The sequence below is a fragment of the Crocuta crocuta genome, unplaced genomic scaffold (assembly GCF_008692635.1).
Source record: "Crocuta crocuta isolate KB4526 unplaced genomic scaffold, BGI_CrCroc_1.0 scaffold619, whole genome shotgun sequence".
NCBI lineage: Eukaryota > Metazoa > Chordata > Mammalia > Carnivora > Hyaenidae > Crocuta > Crocuta crocuta.
In genome coordinates this window covers 4,109,274-4,131,264 of record NW_027533395.1, presented here as the reverse complement: position 1 = coordinate 4,131,264, position 21,991 = coordinate 4,109,274, and the positions used below count along the sequence as shown (strand labels likewise).

The 21,991-nt window shown below is 38.5% G+C and overlaps 1 protein-coding gene across 1 annotated transcript in view; it reads right to left on the bottom strand.

Annotated features, from left to right (window-relative positions):
• SORCS3 (sortilin related VPS10 domain containing receptor 3) overlaps nt 1-21,991 on the bottom strand; it is a 564,865-nt gene that overhangs the window by 193,908 nt on the left and 348,966 nt on the right. Inside the window, exon 7 of the mRNA XM_077748455.1 lies at nt 12,576-12,649. Within this exon, the coding sequence (XP_077604581.1) occupies nt 12,576-12,649 (74 nt within the window). The remainder of the gene's footprint in view (nt 1-12,575; nt 12,650-21,991) is intronic.

Here is a 21,991-nt window from a genome sequence, read left to right as displayed (position 1 = left end):
ATAAAGTCTAATCGCCTGAAGGAATTCCCTGTTTTAGGCATCCCTTTGAGAAAAAAAACAAGTTAGGGAGTGACTAAATGAATGATTTTCAGTGTCATTTGCCACCAAGTAAATGAAAGGGTCTGTTTCTTCTAATCCCATCACCACAGCCTTCCCTCCTATCCTGTCACACCTAACTCTCTGAACTAGCACTTCACTTGCCAAAACCATGTTTAGGTGAGTGTGGACAATTATCTTCTCACCAAACATGATAAGCCCATTGACAGAGAAGAGGGTCACCAGGCAATGTCCTCACTTAACACAATGGCTTATGTAGTTTGGCAACCATTTAAACAGCGTCTACACTATGAAGTTGGACATTTTGGGGTTATTATAAGCTCTGAGCAAAGATATCCAGAAGATTTACATCAGTATGCAGTCTGTGTAAAATGAAAAGACTAATTTGGATCAATGATTTTATAGACATTTTTGTTTCTTTAATAAATGGTCTTCTATCTTCAAAACAAATTGTAGGCAGAAGCCTAATATATATAACTAATTAAGAAGCTGAGTAGTTCTGGCTGAGGCAAAAATGAGAAGGCCAAGGAACTGATCACTAAGCACCTCACAGGCTTTTCTGTGAATCATGTAGTCCCCAGGGGCAAATTATCTGAACCCCTGTAGAGTTTTCAAGGGCGCTGTCAGAAAAGTCATCAGACCAGGTAACATAACAAGGCCCTTTCCACTCTAACATTTCCATAATTGTTTAGTCTAAATGAGAATGTATCAATTGAGTGGAATATTCTGCCACCACCAAAATGATCTTTATGAAATTATGTACACATACAGAAAACTATTCAAGTTAGGTATAAGTGAAATTTTTAAAAATGATCTAAAATGAGCACATAATATAATTTTGTGAGAAAGTGCTCTTATGTGTACAAAAATTATTACAAGACTAAATAATGTTTTGTTAAATTGATTAAATCATTAGTTTAATAAAATTTTAATGCCATTGTATCAATTAAAATGCACATAAGAATGGGTCACTTTAAAAACTCATACATTAGATAGGTACTTTTTAAAAGTCTACAATCCCATAATTTCTCATTGGAGAATGGAACTCAGGATCAGGATACTAGAGAAGATTTGCATCTGTCCTGAGAAAAACCAATAGCTTATCTACTGACAGTGAGCTGCACAGAAATGCACTTAAGCTTCTCAGAAAAAAGTACCATATGTTAATAAATCTTCATAAAACATGTATATCATGCCATTCACCTACACAAAAGATGAATGCCCTCCATTAGCCAGAATGACAAGTCTAAATCACTTTGCCGGTATATGAGGCCATACACAATTTGAATCAAGTCTGCTTCTACTCAATTCCTCACTGCCCCTCAATGCAAATCCTATTGTTCTGCCACAGTAGTTCTCCTCAGTGGCACAGGCCAGCCCAGGAAGGCTATTTTGCTTCTCAGAGAACATTCAGCAATTTTGGAATAGCTAGAGACATTTCTGGTTGTCACAAGTTGGGGAGATGGGTGCTGTGGTTATTTATGGAGTGGGAAGCAGAGATCCAGCTAAACTTCTTACATGCACAGGATAATCAACCAGACTAAAATATCAAAAATGGTGAGGTTGAGAAACCCCATTCTAGCGACCCACCAACTGCTCTCCAAACGCATCATGACCTTAGCTTCGTGCTGATTATGCTCCTTTCCCAGGGAAACTTGCCTCCCTTCCTTCTTCACCAATTCAACCCATTCTTCAAGATTCTTCAGTCGTAACTTCTCCAAGAAGCCTTTGCTGAGCAGTCATAACACTCCCTCCAATACTCTTTTGGTGTTTCCTACCTCTGGCCATGGTCCCTCAGCGATCCACATGGACTTGCCTCAACATCTGCATCACATCTGCTAAAGCACTCACGATCTGATACAGAACAATCTTTAGTTGATGGTCTTATAAATTTTATTAACATTATGCCAGAAATAATTTTCTCTAAAAATAGCTTTAACAAGTATAATAATAGACATATGCTGAGAGCCAGAAAAATAGAACAGAAATGGAAACATCAACCACAGGCAATGGGATTTGGATGGGGGAAAAAAAAGATTCAGACACACCCCAACTTGTTTGGTTTCAAAGAAGGTGCTAAGTGCTATTTTACCTCTTAATTAATGAGGATGGTCATTTCTTCCACTTGTCTGCTTATCTTATAAGTAATTATGTTATTAATTTTATACTTAATATTTATTAAGTGCTTATTATGGGTAAGGCTTGAGAAGACTGGCATTCAGCCAGGAGGTAGGGTATACTACCTGGTGTGCTTTCTGGCTGATGGGGCTTTGGTCAGAGATCCAGTACAAATGTCACGTGGCTATTAAGGTCAGAGCTCTCCTCCTATTTATATCTCAACCGCCCTCACCACAGGAATAAATCCCTAGTCACATCCCACTCTCCCAATCACTTAAAGTTTAAGATATATTTTCTTTGTAGTGTAAAGAATCCAATGGCACCAACTCTATATGCATGCCATCCAATGGCACATTACAGACACATACCATGGCTACCCAGCCCAATCATGCCCATCTGAAGAGAGATGGTGTGTGCAAAACAGCTTTACTTAGTACCAGAAGTGAAAATTCCTAGAAAAAACATTAGCTAGAAATGTGTAGGACCCATATGAAGGAAACAGTACAATTCTACAGAAGAACACCCAGAAATGAAATAGGAGAAGAGAAACCATGTGGCCAAAAATGAAAACCAGATATTGAAAAAGATTGAGTTCTCTCCAAATGAATTCATAGCTTTGTTGCAACTCTAATCAATAGTCTACTTAGTCGCTTCAGTGGGTGGGGAGTGGGAGAATTTGGAACATAACAAAGTGATTCTAAATTCATTTGGATGGATAAATGAGTAAGATAAGCCAAGAATATTTTGAAAAAGAAGTCTATTTTTGTTTTATTTTGTTACGTAGCACAGGAGAGGAGACTTGCCCAGCTAGGCATGATGATGTGTTATCAACAATAATTAAACACAGCAAGATCTAGCTCAGGACACAGAGGACCAACCAATCCAATAGAATAAAAGCTGCCTAATGCCACCAACATCAGGGGCACCTAACATGACCAGAGCTTTCTATGCAGGAAATCATCAGATGAGACAGTCCATGGGAAAAGAATTAAGTGGGAATCCATTCATTAGATTTTATTTTACTTAAAAAAAAAAAGAAATCCTATAAATTCTAAAAATATCCACCAGTGTAAATAAAATTATTATTTTATTAAACTGATTATAATATGGTCAAAGGAAGATATGGACAACTATTAATATGAGAATTTTGAAGCATGGTATCAGAGAATGTTCAGTATTTTTATGCCGTATTTTACCTAATTTATGCACAGTATATGCTATATTCAATGTATATCTAATATATAAAATATGTATATTATTTCTAAAGCTGCATTACAAATCAGAAAACTTCATATAATATTTACATGATCTCACATGAGCTCACTATCTGAATAAGAAGTAATAAAAGTCATTACAATGGAAAAAGAAAAAGATTTGAACCAATTTTTTAAACAAAAATGTATGTCAAAATCATAAGACAATTAAAACCCAAAGAACAAACTGGGTACAATATTGAAAAACAATGAGCGACCATATAGAGAACTCATAATAAAGAAAAAGAAAAAACAGATGGCCACATAAAAGAAAAACAATGGCTAATAAATATGTGAAAACGTGTCTAAACTCACCGATCTGATAAGAAATGCAAATGAAAACAAGGAAAATTCATTTTTGCATATTGAATTAGATTACTTTTTTAAATTAAATTTTTATGAGGTGTAGTGAAGTGGTATTCTACTAGTTGGAATGGAAACTGTCATAAAATTTCTGGAGAACAATTTGGCATGATAATATTACATATATATTGTTTTGGTACTCTATCCTTAAAAATTGTAATAATCAGACTTTGGGCAAATAATTACTTAAAGGTTTTCAGAACAACATTCCAATGTCTTTTTTAATAATAAAAGTTTAGAAGCAAGAATCTATGTTAAATAATGAATGAATGATTAAATTATTATTATATCTACCAATTAGAATAAAATGCAAATGATATGTTTTAAATTATGTTTGGAAAGTATATAGGATTGTACAGGAAAATGGTAAAGTGTGTTTTTAAAAGAAACAAAATTTTATAAAACAACATGATCTCAATAATGATGAAACAAATATTTAGGTTCAAAATTATACTATGGAAAAAATTTATGAACTGCTTGATTTTTTTTTAAGTCATGTTCTCTGGGCAATGAAATTATAGGTAATTACTTCTTCTTATTTTTCTGCCTTTCCTTAAATGTCTATGACAAATATCCATTGTGTCTAAAATCAGGGGGAAAAATTAAAACGTGTTTGTTTCTTTTTAAAATTAATTTTGTAGTTTGGGCATCACCTCTCCACCTTTCCCCACATGCCTGGCCGTCTCTGCTCCAGAACTCTTATTGGTAAGAGGTTCTCTAGAAAGTATGCATTCCTTTCCGAGTTCTTCCCTGTTTTATGCCCTGCCATGTACTGATTCGTATCTCCCCTGCCCCCGCTGCCCAAATTCATATGTTGAAGCTGCAACCCTAAGGATTAGTGTCCTTATAAGAACAGACACCAGAGCTTGCTCTCCACCTCCACCATGTGAGGACACAACAAGGAGATGACCATCTACAAGCCAGGAAGAGAGTTCTCACCAGAAACCAAGCATACTGGCACTCTGATCTCAGACGTCTACATGAGAAAATAAATTTATGTTGTTTATACTGCCCAGTCTATAGTATTTCATTATGGCAACCCCAGAAAACTAATACATATACTTAGTCTAGGCTGGAACAGAACACTCCCACATTTTGCTCAATGAGAAAAAGGGCGACTCTGCCTGCAATCCTGCAGCCAACCTGCATTTTAAACCGTCTCCAGGCTTTCAGTTTGGTGTTTTCTCCTTGGGTTTCTCTGTTCAACATTCTACTCTTCCTTCTCTCCCTAGCCCTCTTCCTGACCCACCAAATCTTCATGCTCCCTAATCATGAAGCTGCAGAACAATTTATTACTATCCACATTTCTTCATGTAAGGAGCAAGCCCTGCATGAACAATCTGGCCTTCAAGAAGATGGCAGCAGTCAAACTATTCTACTCTACCCAGGGGCTCTCTCAACCCAGCCTTCACAGGACTATAACCAACTCGAATCTCACCTGGTATAAGGACAATCAAACTTGCTCTCCTCTGAAAGTTTATTTATCAGTGAGATTCCACTGTCTCTGAGTTGAATGAATATTCTCACGTCTTCCTCATAATCATCTGTGTGGAATAAACATTGGAAGTCATGTGTTTCTAATTCCAGAGCCAATAGCCAAGGCTAGGGAAAGAGGGGAAATGATATTTCCCTTTGTGTCCTGGAATTTGTCTTACATTGGACTAGGTGAGTAAAGTGGCTATCTTTGAATTCTATGTTGAACATATGCAAGTATTTTCAGATATCCCAAGGCCTTGTCAAATATGATGTCTTCTCATAATAGAGAAGTCATTAAGTATATAGCTACATATGTCCCCTTATGTCTCATCCCTCATAGAACACATGTGGTAAACATAATTATAACATGAGTCTAACACATCTTGATTTCATTCAAAGAGGTGAGCATTCTGTCTTCCTCAGTGCACTGGCTGACTACCATGTATGGCTTTTGAGCACTGCATTTGCTCTTAGCATTAACATAGCTCTTCCAGGGCCAAGATACAACCAGACAGACAGCATGGGCAGCCCCCACCAGCAAAGTAGAAACTGATTTCTGCTTGCAAGCTGAGTTTTCACATCTCCCCTCCTGACCTTGCATGTATTATTTTGAATGTAATGCATTTTTAAATTGCCATACCATTTAAAAAATGTAAGGGAGAGCTGAATTAAGTATTATTTGTGGCATACCCTGGTTTGCAAAGGGCCTCTAAATCTGATCTCTTATATCGGGTCGATGCCTAAATCCCATTACTTGAGATTGCAAATGACTGTGTTTGCAAAATTGTAGATGCACATTTAGAGGCAGCTTCAAAAATTCAACCCATAATGTTCACTTTGTTTGAAAAGACCTTGATTTTCCAGGAAGCAATATCAAGCCATTCAGCCCGTTCCTTAACTCTGTCTCTGTCGTGACTAATGTATTAATAGCCTAAATGACTTGCCATGTAGCTCTTCAGGAATCATACTTTAAGTTCTAAATGAGTTCCTGGATGAAGAGGAAGAGCCAATACTAGAAGCAAAACATAGGATACAATTCCAGAACAGGTGCGATCTACAGAGTTCAGGTGGAGGTAAAGGTGCAAGAGGGTTCACACCAACTATGTCACCTCAAGGCAATTATTCTCCATTTTTACCTCCTGCTTCTCTGCCCAATGTCTTCTACACCCATAGCTGCTAGTATGCCAAGATGGGTAGGTCTAGGACTCAGAAACATGGGATGTTTTGTCTTAGGTGAAATCAGCACTTCTCTGAAAGGACACCCGCACACTTGCTGGGTGACAGATTACCATAAAACTTAGCAGCTAAAAACAGCAAATATTTATTATCTTACTGTTTCTATAGGCCAGGAAATAGGACATGACTTAAGTGGGGGCCTCTGCCTCAAGGTCTCTCACAAGGAAAACAATCAATGTGTTGGCCGGGGCTGCAGTCTCAGATAAAGGATGAGCAGAGAAGAAACTGCTTTCAAGCGCACCCATGTGACTGCTGGCAGGGGTTCAGTTGTTCCTCATTGGAACCGAACTGTTGGACTGAGGCTCTAAGTTCCCCACAGACTATTGGCTGGAGACCTCCCTCAGTTCCTTGCTACATGGGTCTCTCCACAGTGGTAACTTGCAGTATGGTAGCCTGCGTTAGCCAAGCAAGCCATAGCACACCTAAGATGTAAACGACTGTCTTTTTGAATCCAGGTCTCTGAAGTGACATTCTCATTACCTCTGCCACATCCTATTCACCAGAATCAAGTCACTACATTCAGCTCAAACTTAAAGGGAAGAGAATACACACTGGAAGGGTCCCCAGAAGACAGACACCATTGGGGGCCAATTTGTAGGTTACCTGCTACAAGGAAGAAGTATATATTAAGTCTAGACACAGATTTATATTTGCCTATGTCATAGGTAGTAATATATATTAGCACACGATGTTGGTATTATTTTTAATCACAGGTATTAAAGATATTCAAAATGTGTATGTTTGGATGTAATGATTCTCCTTCTGGTAGTAATCAAACCAAAAATATTAAACCCTAAAAAGTACCAACTCCCCCTCCTCCATGTTCTAAGAGATGTGCACCTAACAAATACTACACTGATTTGCTAAAGGTGTAGGGTGAAAGCAACAGATAGAGAAGTAAAGGACAGAGGGTAGGTCACCACATGTAAGAAAAGCCTGTGATACCCGGGGAGGATAGGTGTAAGTCTCAGAAAGGAGGCTTCTGAAATAATATGCCTCTGTGACTCAGAGCCCATAGAAAGAGAAGGAAAAGATAAAGTAAATACCATCATGATCAGGACTTCTAGAGACAAACATGGGCCAAGGAGTTTTAGAGACTTGCTGTGTACTGTGTGATATAATGCTTCTTTGTAACCCAGTTAACAAGTGTTCAGTAAAAAGTGGCATTGTTCTGAAATGCTTTCAGTATTGAAATTGGGTCATAATCACTGAAATGTGATACTCTGCTGAGACTGGGAAAAACACAATCAAAGTTTCTACTTGGGCTACCTAGACACTGGTCCAGGAAAACAATCCTAGATATTAAAGACATATGCATAAAATATTGATGAAACTGCTATTTATGGTAATGAAAAATGTGGAAATTTCCAATATCCAATAAAAATAAAACATAGTAATAAAGTATGTATCATTAGATAATGAAGTCTTGCATACACAATTAAAAATGATGGTTATAAAGGTCTTATAATAACATAAAAACTGTTCTAATAGAACATTAAGAGGAGAAAAATTAAGACTGGAGACATTCACATTTGATGTGTGTAGGCTATGTATAAATGAGCATATGCAGACAAAAAGAGACTGGGGAAAATAAGAACAATAAAAGCTTGGAAAGGCAAGATTGTAATGAGAATACTTTTCGTCTATTGGTTTTTATTTTTCCCATTCCATCACTTTCTCCTTTAAAAGACATTTTCCTAGGACCTCGTATCTACACTCACCTGGAGGAACAGCTCTACTTTTTCATTCTCCTACCTTCCCTCGTGGTCTTTTTGAAAAAGCAGAAGAGAAGCCGCCGGCACAACAATCATCAGGACTCTACAGTGGCTACACTGATCTTAATCAAAGTACAATAGAGACATGGAGCCCGTCTTGACTGTCCCTACACAGCAGCCACTGGTCTGCCTGTAACCAGGCATCATAACAGCTCAAAAGAACAGTCCTTAAGGAAGCTTCTTCCTGGGCCCTCTAAAGTGGGCTGATCTAAAATCAGTACTACATCTATTAACTTCTTATGGGGTTTCTTACTCTCAATACCAGTACATACTGCAACCCAAACAGCCCAGAAAAGGAGTAAGAGTTTAAAGTCCCTGATACCTCAGTGTGTGTACTTTATCAGAATACCCTCCTGCAGTGATGGACCGTGATCTTTCAGGAGACAGAATAATCAAGGGAAGTTAATAAGGAAGAGATATTGGAGATATTCTTTCTCTCTTTCACAACACTATTCAAGCAAATGCCATCAGAGACCAGAGGCACCAGAGGAAGGTGAATACCTAGGGAGGGTGAGGGGCCACAAAGGCAAAGCTGGGAACCACAACAAGTATTCACATTGGATGTGCAAAAAAACAATCTTCTCACTGCAGAATGTTCCTGCCTGTTAAATATCTCCCAATGGAAGAGTGGAAATACTATTCATTTGCAGCTCAGTAGGATATTAAAACAAAAACAAAAACAAAACAAAAGAAATACACACTTTCCCCCCATGATAGCTCTGCCCAAACAGACTAGAAAGGGATTATGTTAAGACACGTATTCCTCTTTTGTGCTCTGCTTGCAAACTATAATTGCTGAAGCAGTTGGAGTGATAAATGGGAACACAAGACAGGCCTGTTGATCTGCCTGTTAACAAGGTATCAAATGAGTAAAGGGTCACATACAAAGAAGGAGTTTTCATGTCAGTCGGTCTTATTCTTTGGGCATGCATCACATAGCTGAATCACTCCATAATGTAAGACTAGGTGACCTCTCTTGATGGGGTGACAACATCTGGAATTTATAAAGAAAATTTTACCTCCAGATGAAGCTTTTATTATTGCTGCCATCAAATATTTTGCCCCATGCCTGGCCAAACTCAAAGGCACTGTGGGGCACTAAGGAGGAAATGGATAATAATGGCAGCCCTTTATGATACCTAACACACGTTTCACAGCCATTACAGCAACTATGAGGCATGTGTGTGGTCAGTTCTTCCTCCAGGACCCTTGGCAAAAATCACTCTGGATCACAGTGTTCTTCCCACAAATCCCCGCCAGGTGCAACTTTCCATCAACTGAAGGTGGCTTGGGGGAAGAAATCTATCCATGAAGGATCTTTCCCTAGATAATTGCAGACCTCCAAATTATAGATAACAATATTTGGGCAATATTACCATGAATTGTACATTCACTCTGTCTTCATGGAAGATAAATGTACTAACAACATCCTTGATCTCAATATCTTGTTTTAAGCATGGCTGAACTCCCTCGAGTGTGTCCCCACTGTCGCCAGTACCACTTCACTCTCCACCATCCCTCCCAGAGTAGTAGTTTTAGGGATTTTTGTTGTTGATTTGTTTTCGTTTTACCATTTCATAAGAATTATGAAGAGTATTATAAAGAACAGAGGGCAGTGGAAATTAGGCTGAGAAGTAAATATTTGATAGTAAATTAGATCCAAACAATTATTATCAGATGACCACAGGTATACAAACTTATCATGCATGGAATACGAAATTTGTGTACCAGAAAAATGACAAAGCAGTTAGGTGTCATGGTGTTTGGAACTGTTAATAACATAATTCTCAACAATTTATAATGTACAAATTACAAATGTCATATGAAACTGAAGACATGAAATTGCCAAATGTCCAGTTGATCATATCTGGTCCTGTCAGTAACCTTATGAAATTGACAAGAATAATATTGTTCCCATTACAGAGATGAGGGAACCAGAGACTGAAGAGTCCCTCTGTCAGCCAAAGCAGAGCTCGGCACACAGATACACACTTCATCTTTCCTCAAGGAAGTGCCGAGTGAAGGAGTGTTTCTACTCCTAACCCACATAGGTCATGTCTCTTCAACATAAATGGGTTAGAGCCTGAGACAGACAGGGATTCTGTCATTGGGGGAAAAAAAAGATCTGTGTAAAGTGAGCTCTTCCACTACAACTCCTGTGACACCTAGAAGAATAATCATGGCAATTATACATCAGAAACGAAGAAGTGATAATTACAGAGATGGAATTTCTAGCTACCACCTGGCTAGCCAGCACGGGCACTAACTTTTATATTTCCCCATGGGGCATATATGAAAGAAGCACAAAGTGCAGGAGAGATGAAACACAATTATCAGGACCTGGGGATTTATTCTTTCTGCTACACAAAGGAAGGAGGAGGGCAGACCGCAGCTGGAAGCTTCTCTTCTTGCTCTTTGCAAAATATAGGAAAATGCTGCCCCTTATCCACTTAATTTAATTTCCTTCAGAAATGATGACAAGGCTTATCCAGTCTATTGTACTTTCCTTTTCCATCAACTTGACTTCCTAGTCAGCCAACAGCCACACCATCTCAAGAAATAGCAGAGGATTTTTTTTCCCCTTTTTGATGGACCTCTGAATAATGGCGCACTGAGAAACTGGTCCTCCTGAGATGAGCAAAAGGCTGTAGTCATATAGCTGGAATATCAGAGAAATAAATATTTCCTTTTGTGCTTTAGTCTACTAAAAAATCTTATAGCCCTAAATACAGATCAAATATTAAGTGTAATAATAGTACAGACCAAATAATAGTTGGTTTGAAAAGGGCAAAATAAGTTTGGATAGTCCAGGTGTAGAGTCAAGAGCTCTTCCCTCACCTCAGTTTTCTCCCAGTTGCCCGCACTGTGAACAATCAGTACACAATATACAGTGTGTTTTCACAACTTGCTTCTATAATTATCTTTTTTAATTCTGGTAATAGTTTTGTGGGTACAGAGGGAACTGGATAGAGCCATTGCTTTCAAAGATGTTGGTGTGAATATATATATGTACAAAGTACTCATAACCACTCTCCATTACACACACATGCACATAGACACATACACACCACCCCCACCTTGTATAAGACATAAGTTAATTACTTTTTTTTTTTTAAATTTTAGAGTTTGGGAGAGAGAAGCAAATATAGAGAGAGTCTTAAGCAGGGAGTCTGATGCGGGGCTTGATGACATGACCCTGATCATGACCTGGACTGAAATCAAGAGTCAGATGCTCAACCAACTGAGCCACCCAAGTGTCCTCCATTTCATGACTTTCTAAGGGTACTGAACTAAGGTAGTTAGAAAGAAATATGGAATAGAGACTACTTTCAAAGATTAATTTTGTTTTTATTTTAATTAAGCAGATAATTACTCATATTAACCACCTTGGTGCATGCTTCCTAATCTCTATTCCTTTGGCCATACCTCTGCTGAAATGAAAGCAAGATATAAATAAGAAACATTCTCATATTGCAGCAGGAAAAAATAAAATATAAAATTATACTGAACAAAGTTTATTTTGCTGCAAACAAGGTAAAAATACTATGTACATATAGAGGAACACCAATTATTAAAAACACTTTCTGATGAGGGGGCCTAATTTTCCATTTGGAACACATATTCACTCTTAAAAAAAAGCTTTTCAAAATGTGCTCCACAGAAGTTGTTCTGAAGGATTTATCATTTGTGATATGAGAAAAGGATTCTATAGTGAAATAAGTTTGGAAATCAGTGACTGAATACTTCGTAGACCTCTTCACTTCGGGCTTCTCCAGAGTCTTAAATATCCTAACATGAATCTTGCATCTTCAGTAAGGCAGAGTTAAATAATAATTACTTAAAATCATTTGACCATAGAAATGCTTATCGAAGGAGAAGCCTTTTGTGGAACTAGTGTTCTTCAGAGTACATTTTAGGAAATACTGCTTTTAGAATGGGTACATAAAGCAGATACTTTTCCCAAAACAAGGGAGATGAATACATAGCTAAGAGCACCTGGTCATGACCTTCTCATGGAGCACCCTAGCCCAGGGCTTCTCAATCCCTAATGTACACACTAAATCACTAGGGACCATGTTACATGCAGATTGCTACCCAGGAAGTCTTGCCTGAGAGTCTGCATTTCTAACAAGTTCTCAGGTGATGCTGATGTTGCCAGTCAACGAACCACACCAAGTAGCAAAGGGCGAGACCACATCTATCATCAAGTGCTGAAGGTGGCCAGTATTGTCTAGAGTGTTATGCTGTCTGACTAGTCTTTATCCAAGAGGGTAGTGAGTCTGCCGAGGAGGCTTACCAGTAAAACCTGTTGGGTGTGATGCGTTCATGCATGAGCTGCCACCGTCTTCCAAAGTCCATGGAGCTGTAAAGCTGCAAAACAATGAAGTGAGGAAAGCATAAGCATCAAGGGAACCGTTCAACATAAATACATGCTGCATTCCCCTGGATAAGGACATTCCAGCACACCCAAATAAACACCCATTTTACCTAGATGAAAATATATGAACTGAGCCATGCTTATTATGGTGCCTTATAGCACCAAGTAGGTGCCCAACATATATCCAATCGACTGGTGCTTTTGAGCTGAGTGTACATCCTCTATGATGCCATTTATCATTCTCTCCTTCAGGGATAAAACCTTTTGGAAAATTATATCTTATTTTTCTTAAAATCCCCTGAAGTCTTTTTAAAAAAGATTTTTTAGGTTTATTTATTTATCCTTGAGAGAAAGTACGGGAAGGACAGAGAGAGAGGAAGAGAGAGAGAATCCCAAGTAGGCTCTGCACTGTCAGTGCAGAGCCCAACATGGGGCTCAAACTTACAAACCATGAGACCATGACCTGAGCTGAAATCAAGCAGTATCAGATGCTTAACTGACTGAGCCACCCAGGCTTACCCCTAAACTTCCTGAAGTCTTTAGTTACATTTAAAACAATTCAACAAAATTTACTTAAAATCTATTTATTTAATATCGCCTATACATAAAGCACTCTGGTGGATATGAAGATAAAGAAGTAGATTCTGTGTTCTCAGGGAAATGAAACATAGGTAACAATACTCATCAGCTGCTATCTGAGCCAGTATTATATGCAAAATATTGTACTCTTGAAGTTTTATCTCTTACTGCTCCAACATATAATCTAAATGAAATGGACTCTTCAATGTCAATAAAGATACCACAGTTATTTATTTATTTTTTAATGTTTATTTATTTTTGAAAGAGAGAGGGAAAGAGCATGAGTGGGGGAGGGGCAGAGAGAGGGAGGCACAGAATCCAAAGCAGGCTCCAAGGTCTGAGCTGTCAGCACAGAGCACGACATGGAGCTTGAACTCCTGAGTCATGAGATCATGACCTGAGCCAAAGTCAGATGCTTAACCAACTGAGCCCACCCAGCTGCCCTGATACCACGCTTATTTATACTCCCTTGTCTTCACAGAGATAGGGCCACGCTTATGCCTAAGTAAACATGACCCACCCATGCACCCACAGGTGTGGCTTCCTCCCCAGATCCTTTTCTGTCCACCTCAACCCACTCATCTCTTGTACTTCTCAATTCACTGCACTCAACTTTGGTTTCCACTGAGCACTTACGATAAGGTACTATGCGGTTATGTCTTTCAGATCTGTCAGTATTGTTTAGTTGTATTTATATTCTTTAAATACATACAAGGTGTTCACTAAGTATCTGTTGCATAACTCAATAATTAAACAGGCAAGTCAGTATAGATAGTAATTTGTGAAAGGAGGAAAAATTCTGGAAGAGCCTCAAGACTTTGGAAGAATGAAGAACCCCCAGCATAGCAAACAAAGTCAGATTCCACATTCACTTACTTTATGGATGTAGAGTCTGAGTCTTTTTTAACACATAAGGGAAAGGCCAACATTCCTATAAGAGACTAGCCAAGAGTATGAGGTTTATTTTTAAGTGTATATCTGGAAGTACAATATCTCTACCTGATTGATAATGGTGGTGATAATAATAAATAATAATAATAATAATAATAATAATAGATGGACCACATTGCTCTTTCACATACTGTTGAGTCTTACAAGGACAATGACAGTAAGGCAAGGCAGTTATAACTAACTTGAATCTTTGCTCCCAAACATTTTCTTTTTTTTTTTTAAGTTTGTTTATTCACTCATTCACCTTCTTATTTTGAGAAAAAGAGAGCAGGGGAGGAGTAGAGAGAGAGAGAGAGGGAGAGAGAATCCCAAGCAGGCTCCACACCATTGGTGCTGAGCCCAACGCAGGTCTCGATCTCATGACCTTGAGATCATGACCCAAGCTGATGTCAAGGGTTAGATGCTTACCTTACTGAACCCTTCAGGTGCTCCAATCATTTTTCAATATATAAACATAGTCCACCACTCCCAGAGGGTACCATTACTATTTTTACTGTCTACCTCTAAGAAGCAGTTCACACCAAGCCACTACTGGTTGGCATGCCCCTCCCTCCATCAGAGTGTGAGTCATAAGAGGAGCTGGATCATGCCCAATTCACCCTTATGTATCAGCAGTTATACGATGTCTGGCACATCACAGGTGAGCACACAAACCTATTTCAAAGTTAATGAAAGTTGGTCTTGGAGAAACTTGACCAAAGTTACATTTTGGTCAAAGTAACTAGTATTTAAGGTTTTTTTTGGTTTTTTTTTTTTTTTAATGCATAGCACGCATCTCCTTCCATGGAATCATGGTGTCTAGTTTATAATGAGAATTCTATTCTGCTTATGTTATACACACTTTTACAGGTGGGGAAACTGGGAAAGGTGGAAGCAGATGGGCCCCAAGTTTATAGAAATGGGGTCAGGTGAAGTATCTTCCCATTATCACATCCCCAGTAGTGCTCACCTACAGGACTATGCTGCCTGGCACACTACACCCACATAATGCTGCCATCTGCAAAATTCTGAGGCTGCAGTCATGCAACTCAAACAGAAATAATTCTTTGTATGAACGTCTGGTAATCTCAAATAAGCTTTGTGGGGCTTGAAGAAGTTTTAACCCATTTCAATCTAAGTCAAACGTTTATTGGACATTGGCACCATAAACTACATAACATTATTTCTTTTTGTCCAGTAAATGGCAGATAGATGTGTACATGTGTGTGTTGTGATATATTATAACATATGCATACATATATATATACATGTAAATACATATATAGTATACTCGAAATATCCTATACAATACTTAAGGAGACATATTAGCATTCCCATTTTATAGATGAAGATACTGATGCTTGATTCTATAACATGGCTGTAACAACTATGTGAAAACCAGGATGTCAATCCTGATTTAACTGATCACAGTTTATACTATACTTCACCAACTCTACCAACTTTCACAGTCTTTACCCAAACTACGTTCTCATTCCATCAGTAAGTACTAACTACTATGTGTATTCAACTCTGCATATGGGAAAATCAGGCAATATTATTCCCTATCAACCTTTGTCCTTCCTCCATTCACCAGCTTAGTGAAGAGAGCAACTAATTCTAGACCATTGTCTTGTAGAACACACAGAGCCACATCCAATTCTTTGGAAATCAAAATGACAACCCCTTCCTGAACCTAGGATATACATACAAAATCTCTATCTGCCTCCCATTCTGTCTACACCAGCTATCTCTATTTCTCCAGGAAGCCTCATTGGTCCATTTCTACCCCTGTTAATCTTGCCCATCTCTCAACTTATACATAGATGACTGTCAGAGACATATACATAACATCAAAGAGGAAAATGGGCCAAAAGTTAAAGCTTCAAAAGTTGAGAAACAGGCTAGATTAACAGAAATGGAAATGGAACAATAAGCCTTCCTGGAGCAACACGGCTTGAGCTAAGCCTTTGGAGACAGGTGGTGTGAACAGGACAGAAGGTGGATAGAGATCTTACTGGATGAAGAAAAAGTACAAAGTGTCAATATGGCCAAGGCCTTTGTAAGTTTTTATTTATTTATTTTGAGAGAGAGAGAGAGAGAGAGAGAAAGAGAGAAACAGAGAGAAAGAGAGAAAATGGGAGAGGGGAAGAGAGAGAGGGAAACAAAGAATCCCAGGCAGGCTCCACACTGTCAGCACGGAGCCTGATGAGGGGCTTGAACTCATGAACCATGAGATCATGACCTGAGCCTAAGTTGGACACTTAACCTACTGAGTCACTCAGGCACCCCATGGGGAGGTTTTTAGGAGGAAGGAGAGATGTGATGTCTGTCATTGGCTTAAAAACATGGTTGCCTGTCCATTTTTCTGTCTCTCTTTCTATCCATCCAATTATTTGTGGCTGATCCTACATTTATCTGTATATGTATTTCTATTGGGGAAGGAATTGGGAGGAGAGAGAGAGTTAGTGAGGACCAGGCCATTGCATTGGAAAGGATATATCCTTATATTTTATTGCAAGGACTGAGATTTCCATGCAGAGTGTTAAAAAATGATCACTCTTGGGGCACCTGGGTCGCTTAGTCGATTGAGCATCCGACTTCAGCTCAGGTCATGATCTTGTGGTTCATGAGTTCGAGCCCTACATTGGGCTCTGTGCTGACAGCTCAGAGCCTGGAACCTGCTTCACATTCTGTATCTCCCTCTCTCACTGTTCCTCCCTTGCTCACACTAACTACCTCCCCCCTATCAAAAATAAAAATAAACATTTAACAATTAAAAAAAAAAAAAAGAAATGGATCACACTCCTTCCCATGGCAGGTGTCTGAGGCACAGATGCTCAGAATTAAGACACATGTTTCCCAATTAAATATAGCTGAGACTTCAGATGGAACCTCCTTTAGCTCCAGCATGAGCTGGATATGCTGGATAGCTCCAGCATATCTCTGACAGAGATATCAGACTCTCTATCAGTCCAGATTCCAATCATAGAATCAGAGCCCCAATTTCCTTCAAATAAAACCCAGCATGACTGTGTCTTTCTCTGCTGTAAACACTAAAGACAAGCCAGGGAAGAACCTTGAGGGTCACACTGACACTGCTGGAGTCTCAATCCCGTGCGGGGAATCACCCATCCTTCCATCATGGAGGACCTAGCAGTGGCTAACTGCATCCACTACAGCTTCTGCTGGACCTCACTCTTGGGGTAAGCATGGCTCTTCCTAACAGAGAAAGAACAAGAGATCAGCTGCTGATCTCCTCATCCAAGCCTGTTCCACCTCCTGCCTCCCTTGTCTCTGGTTTTGCTTTTTCAGCTCTTCTGTTTGACTGATGGGAGAAAAATTAAATTGAATTCTCTGCCTAGAGGCTGATTCAGATGAACAGAAAGAGCAGGCTCCTATTCATTAGGAGTCTTTGGTTAGCTACCTTGTCTCTCTATCCACAGTAAGTTGCTGAGTCTGAAATGAATTTTATTCAACCATGAGCTGGATCTTTTCAGCCTCTCCATTCATATAAGTGTTCATCCATTTCTTCCTTTCTTCCTACATTCACTAAAAGCATATCAGGCAACCACTATGATTTAAGCACTGAACTAAGTGCTGGAATTATAAAGGTTAAAAATGCCATAAACACTGGAAGACAGAAATTCAGACAATTATACTGCCATGCATTATATGTTATAATATTATTACTAGTTATCTCTGCAAGGGTAAGACTGTAGCCATTGGTATTTTTTCTTTTGGTTATGTGGGTTTTTAAATTGTTAAGAACATGTACTACTTTAGTAATTAAAAAATTAAAGCTCTAATACTCAAGTGAAATAAAGAATTTAGGCAACCATTATATAGCAAGTGTTAGAAGATCACTTAATGATATGAAAATGCTTATGATATATTATTTACTTTAAAATATATTACAAAATATGCATACATTGACACTAATTTTATTTAAAGTATTGCAAAAACTTGAAACATAGCAGAAGGAAATATGCCAAAATATTATCAGTGGTTATTTATGAATTGTGGGATTATGGATAATATGTACCTCTTTTTTGCTTGTTTGAGAGAGAGAGAAAGACAGCATGAGTGGGGGAGAGGGGCAGAAGGAGAGAGACAGAGGGAGAGAGAGAGAGAGAGAGGGAAAGAGAGAGAGAGAGAGACGGAGGGAGGGATGGAGAGAGAGAGAGAGAGAGAGAGACAGGGAAAGAGAGAGGGAGAGAGAGGGAGAGGGAGGGAGGGAGGGGGAGAGAGAGAGAGAGAGAGAGAGAATCCAAGCAGGCTCCATGCTCAGCAGGGAGCCCAATGCAGGGCTTGATCCCACTACCCTAGGATCATGACCTGAGCCAAAATCCAGAGTCAAATGTTCAATGGACTGAGCTACCCAGGCACCCTCAGTAACATATACTTTTTAAATCTTTCTATAACTCAAATTTCTTTACAATGAATATAATACTTCCATAGTAATATAAGCCAATGTTTTATTCTATTTATATTTTATAATAACAATTTCTAATCATAATATATACATCATATTTATACATTTATATATACATTATCTTTAAATAAGCCAAAAACTAAAATTCTAACTTTTACATGTGGGACCCTGAATTAGACAAAGCCATATGAGTTTTCCACAAAATGGTATTGCACCGAGATTATCATGGAGAGCAGTGAATCCTTCCTGGGACAAGCAGTGTGTTACCTCCCATGCTGTTTAAATAGTCCTCCATGACTTCAGCCCAATGAGTTTCATGCAACACTAAAATAAAATAAATTTTCCAGACAATAAATATCTTTAAAAACATTTCTTATGTATATAAAGTTATATATGAGACTTTTCTTCATATCCTGCCTCAGGATGCCTCCTCCCTGCACGGATGACATTCCTGGACTTTTTCCAGAGAATTATCCAGATTCTCTCCCTTCCCTTCTTCTCCTACATATCATGGTCTGGTAACTCTTATCAAGCACGTATTCGGTGGCAAGACATACAGAAAGCCATAAATGAATCATTGGAACAGATGGAAAATATGAAAGAACATGCTCTTTTCCTTATTGATCCAGTTATTAGCTCCCTAATTACATCAGCCTGCCAGGGAAAAGCATCTGATGGCTGAAGAACTAGAGGCAATTTAATCAATGTAATATTCCACATGAGGAACAACAAGTTATACCTGGAAAGCCTATGTCCAAAGAATGAATGATTGCATTAGGAGGCTATAGCTTGAACTGTGTCCACCTCCCCACCTCCCCAAAAAAAGACATGCTGAAGTCCTAACCTCCAGTATCTCAGAATGTGAGCTTATCTGAAAATCAGGTCTTTTCAGATGAAACCAAGTTAAAATGAGGTGAGAGTAGGCCCTGATCCAGTATGACTGATATCCTCATAAGGATAAATTAGGACTCACAGAAAGGAACAGAGGGAAGACAATGGGAAGACACACAACACAGAGAGAAGGCCATGTGAAGACAGAAGACTGAAGTGGTATATCCACAAGCCAAGGGATGTCAAAGACTAACGGCAAATTACCAAAAGTGAGGAAGAAGTAAAGAAGGACTCCCCTTTAAATTTCAGAGGAAACATGGCCTTGCCAACACCTTGATTTGGGACCTCTAGCCTCCAGAATTGTAGGACAATGAATTTCTATTGTTTTAAGTAACCTGATTTGAGGTAGTCTTGTTATAACAGCCCATGGGAAGCTAATATAGTTGATGCTTGAACAACATGGGTTTGAACTGCATGTATTCAACTTGTACACGGATTTTTTTTTTTATAAATACAGTCTAGTACTATAAATGTATTTTCTCTTCCTTATTATTTTCTTAATAATATTTTATTTTCTCTAGATTGTTTTATTATAAGAATACAGAATATAATACAGTATATAATACTGTTTATGTGATCAGTAAGGCTCCCAGGCTACAACAGGATACTAGCAGTTAAGTTTTTAAGGAGTCAAAAGTTATACATGGATTTTCAACTGCACAGGGGGTCAGTGCCCTTAACCCTTGTGTTGTTCAAGGGTCAACTGTACAGGCATCTAACACCTACCTCTAAGAATAATAATGACAATCTTGCTACATTTGTCTGTTTTTTTTTTGTTTTGTTTTGTTTTGTCTCCACTCCTAGGCTAGAAGTCTGATGTATGACCAGATTGTTGAATCTGTGATTAAACACCAAAACCTCATTGCCTTCATTTTCCTCTGCTATATATTTTCACCACACCCTTAAGGATAGTATTTTCTAAGAATAAATATGAATTAATAATGACCATATGGCAGTAACCAGATATATTCAGAAGAGGCAACAAACTATGCATTTTATGTGAGCTGTTGGTGATCCAACCAGATTTCCTAGAGCCAGAATATCATCCATGAAGAGGAAAGAATGGTTTGGAACACATTTATATAAAAGCTCTCCCTTGTAGCAAATTCAAATTTAATGTACATCTGTCCTGATTTTTTTTCTCAAAATCTATGGAATTTAGGTAGTATTCTGCTGAATTGTGGTCATGATGGTTTTGTCTTTTCAAATAAAATGAGGTTGTTTCTGATAAAAAATAAGGTTTCTGCACTTGTCTGCATGGTAGTCACAGAAGGAGTGGCAGGGCTCAGCTGGGTCCTGTAGAACTATCAGGAGAATCCTCTGGGTTGTGGCAGTATTTATGGTAGGCAGGAAAGAAACCAGGGTCACACAGTAGCAGAGTCCTTTCCAACACATGCCTCTGGTTCCTTCCTCAGATATTCTCCAAAAACTCCTTCCCTTGATAACTGGTGGGGACAATACCCATCTAATGTCCCTCTAAACTCCAGGTACTCAGACAAGAGCTTCTGTCCTCAGCAGCCTTTCTCCTTTGCCCTTGACAGATATAAGGCATCTATACCATAAATATATTTATTTTAAAACCAAGCATTCACCTAGCCATGCCTGTTTTGTAGAAGGCAACATTTTTCTTCTCTTCTTGAAGATTTCTAACCACAGAGGTTTTCTCTCTCTCAGATGGCTTACTTCAGTCATTGCTTTGTTTAACAAATATTGATCAAATGTCTATTAACAAACAAGTACTGTTCTATGGGTTTAGCATACATCAGTGAACCAGACAAAAGTCTCTCCCCTCAGGGATCTTACTTTTCTTGTGGAGATCAGGAACTCAAATGCCCTCAAGTCTGTAAGTCTGAATATGTGAAGGAGGTATAAGAAAAATAGTACCATTGTTTGTATTCTTTAGACACATGATTATTTTGTTAGCACTTACCACACTAAGAAACTTTTTTTTACTTACTCACGAAGATGATTTTCCCCATTTTATTGAAACATTTGCCACTTTTGGTCTATCTTTGTTTTCCTGCTTTTGACAGAGACTTGGGCTCAAAAAATATTTTGCTTTCCTCTCAACTCTAAGTAAACCAGGTGCAAGATGTGATAAACTTTGCCAGACTACATTTCCCTGTAACACTGGGGAGAAGCAAGGAATACACAAAGCTCATGCTCCATCTAAAAATGGGCTTAGCTGTTCCTTATCTGAACAAAGAGAGCTGATCTAGTGTGGTCAGGCTTTATAATTTTTCAAAGGAACTGAAATTTCAGATTTTTATGAGAAATCTCTACATTTTTCAGGGTTAGTAAAATTTGTAAAAATTTAAAATGTACTGGAAAGCAAATAAGGTGTATTGATTCAGGTGGCCAGATGTTGCCTGAGGGCCACGAATTTGTTACCTAAATCTTAGCAGAGACATACAAATGTCTGAAGAAGAGAATGGGACTATTTGACTTGAAGTAGGATTACCAAATTTAACAAATACAGTACAGAATGCCCAGCTAATTTGAT